This window comes from Fulmarus glacialis, unplaced genomic scaffold (assembly GCF_000690835.1).
Source record: "Fulmarus glacialis isolate BGI_N327 unplaced genomic scaffold, ASM69083v1 scaffold6082, whole genome shotgun sequence".
In the NCBI taxonomy this organism is placed as follows: Eukaryota; Metazoa; Chordata; class Aves; order Procellariiformes; family Procellariidae; genus Fulmarus; species Fulmarus glacialis.
In genome coordinates, this window is record NW_009195827.1 from 4924 (window position 1) to 7039 (window position 2116).

General features: G+C 62.3%; 1 protein-coding gene across 1 annotated transcript in view; it reads right to left on the reverse strand.

The window, feature by feature from the left end:
- Window positions 1-110: 110 nt before the first annotated feature.
- Window positions 111-2116, reverse strand: part of THOC5 (THO complex 5) — a gene marked incomplete at its 5' end in the record, with an annotated part of 14001 nt that continues 11995 nt past the window's right edge. Inside the window, 6 exons of the mRNA XM_009588218.1 lie at window positions 111-323; window positions 573-763; window positions 980-1095; window positions 1237-1324; window positions 1411-1514; window positions 2034-2108. Of these exons, the coding sequence (XP_009586513.1) occupies window positions 260-323; window positions 573-763; window positions 980-1095; window positions 1237-1324; window positions 1411-1514; window positions 2034-2108 (638 nt within the window). The remainder of the gene's footprint in view (window positions 324-572; window positions 764-979; window positions 1096-1236; window positions 1325-1410; window positions 1515-2033; window positions 2109-2116) is intronic.

Below are 2116 nucleotides of genomic sequence, written 5' to 3' on the forward strand. Positions count from 1 at the left end.
TCAGCAGCAGCAAGACGCCTGCCAGAGCCCAGAGACACGGGACAGGGCTTGCTGCAGCCCCCACGGGTCCCCCCATCCCAGCCCTCCGCACAGACGGAGCACGCACACGCTTTTCCTTCAGTTCGGCGTTTAATCCCTTGGGCTACAAAACCTTCAAACAAAACACAAAATCTCGGAAAAGAAACTGAAATGGTGGGATGGGGATGCTCCACGCTGGAGAGAGGACGAGGCCCAGCCCAGAGCGATGCCCAGGGGGTGCTCAGCGATGGCTGAAGAACCCCTGAGGGTAGTTGAACTTGAAGGGCTTCAGGCGCATGGGCCCCCTGGAAGAGGAGAAGAGGGAGAGACTGACCCACAGGGGTCAGGAAGCCCACGGCACCCACAGAAAAGGCCTGCCTAGCTGTGGGGGGCAGATCCCCACAGGCAGCTAAAAGAGAGGCTTCAAGGCTGGCACCAGGTCAGGCAAGGCCATGCTCCAGGAGACAGCAGAGCCACCAGGGTCCCTGTCAGCACCCTCACCCCCTACCCAGCTCCTCACTGCCCCAGGGTCCCCCACGACGCCAGGCTCTCACCTGACGAGGCGCAGACACATCTTCTCCTGGGGAAACTCCTTGGGTCCCTCCACGCTGGTGTCATGGGGCTCCGTCTCCAGGTAGACGTCCAGCACCATGCACAGGCGCTGCAGCTGGTTGGTGAGGAGCTGGTAGCCCGGTTTGGGTCCCCACAGCTCCTTGTAGTTCACGTTGACCTCGCTCTCCATGGCCTGGCAGAGGCAGAGGGATCAGGACGGCGCAGGCTTGGGTCTCTGCTCTGCCCTCCCAGCACCCACGCCTGCATCCAGCGAGTCTCTTGGGCCTGCCCCAAGCTGCCTGGCCACCAGCTCACCCCAACAGCTCGCTTCCTCTGGATGCGGAACCGCTGGGAACACCCCCCAAAAACCAGTGGTTCTCCGGCCCCCTCTCCCACCGCCCCGGGTTACCCGAATGTTGTCGTCGTTGCTGCTGGTTCGCTCTCCTTTCCAGTTCAGGCACAGGCTGAAGACGGGCGGCAGCGTGGAGTAACCGGGGTTCAGGACCACGGCAGCCTGGAGCTTGGCTGAGCAGGGCAGGGAAGAAACATCACCCGCAGCCCATGGGGCCTCCAACCGGAGGGATGTCCCATGAAGACCCCCAAAAGATGCCCTGGGGATGTCCGGTGTGGGAATTAGCAACTGCCAGGGGAAGGAAATGTGCCTACCTGTTCCCCTTTCTACCAGGGCCATGTAGTAGCGGTGAGAGTCTTCAGTCAAGCCAGCCTCTATCACATCTTTCGAGTAGGGCAGCTCCTGCAAGGAGAGACAAGAGGAGGAGTGAGCAGCTGCTGGCGCCGCGCGGGAGCTGGAAGGGATACGGCCTTGCGCTTGGCGCCTACCGCGTAATCTTCATAGGGAATGGCAGCCCACTTCACCAGGCGCGAGACGATCTTGGTAGGGAAGAGATGCTGGCACTCGCTGGAGACTGGCACAACGCCGTGCTCTGAAAGCAAGGACAAGGCCACCTGAGCAGGGGAGGGCTGGGGACAGAGCTCTGTCACTGTCCTGCGGGGGGGGATGCTCCAAAACTGGGACCTGGGGACATCGTTATCCTTCCGACACCTTCATCAGGTGCCCAGAGAGGAGCAGTGGAGGCCTCGGCTGCGATCCCACTGGAGCTCGCAGCATTGGCAGCGCACGCCTGGCCTGCCCGACAGGCGTGTGACACGTGTGGGTGTGTGGTTCGCCTCCCACCGTGGCCCGAATCGATTCCCAGCGCAGGGATGGCCAGTCCCAAAGGGGCGCTGGGCATCGAGAAGGGGCACATCTTTCCTCTCCCACTCAAAACAGGGCAGCCCTCGCAGCTACCACCGAGGACAGAGGGAATGACTGGGAATGCCGGGGGTGGCACCGCAGATCTGTAGCACCACTACAGGTGACATCAGTCAGCTCTCCTCTGCAAGAGGACCCTGCTACTGCACCCCACCGTCCCCAGGCACAGGGCGGGGAGCCAGGCACTCACCGAGCGACGCAAACTGCTTGTGGAGAGCCAGGCGGGACTGCAGCCTTGTCCGCCGCAGCTTCACAATCCACTTCAACTGGCAG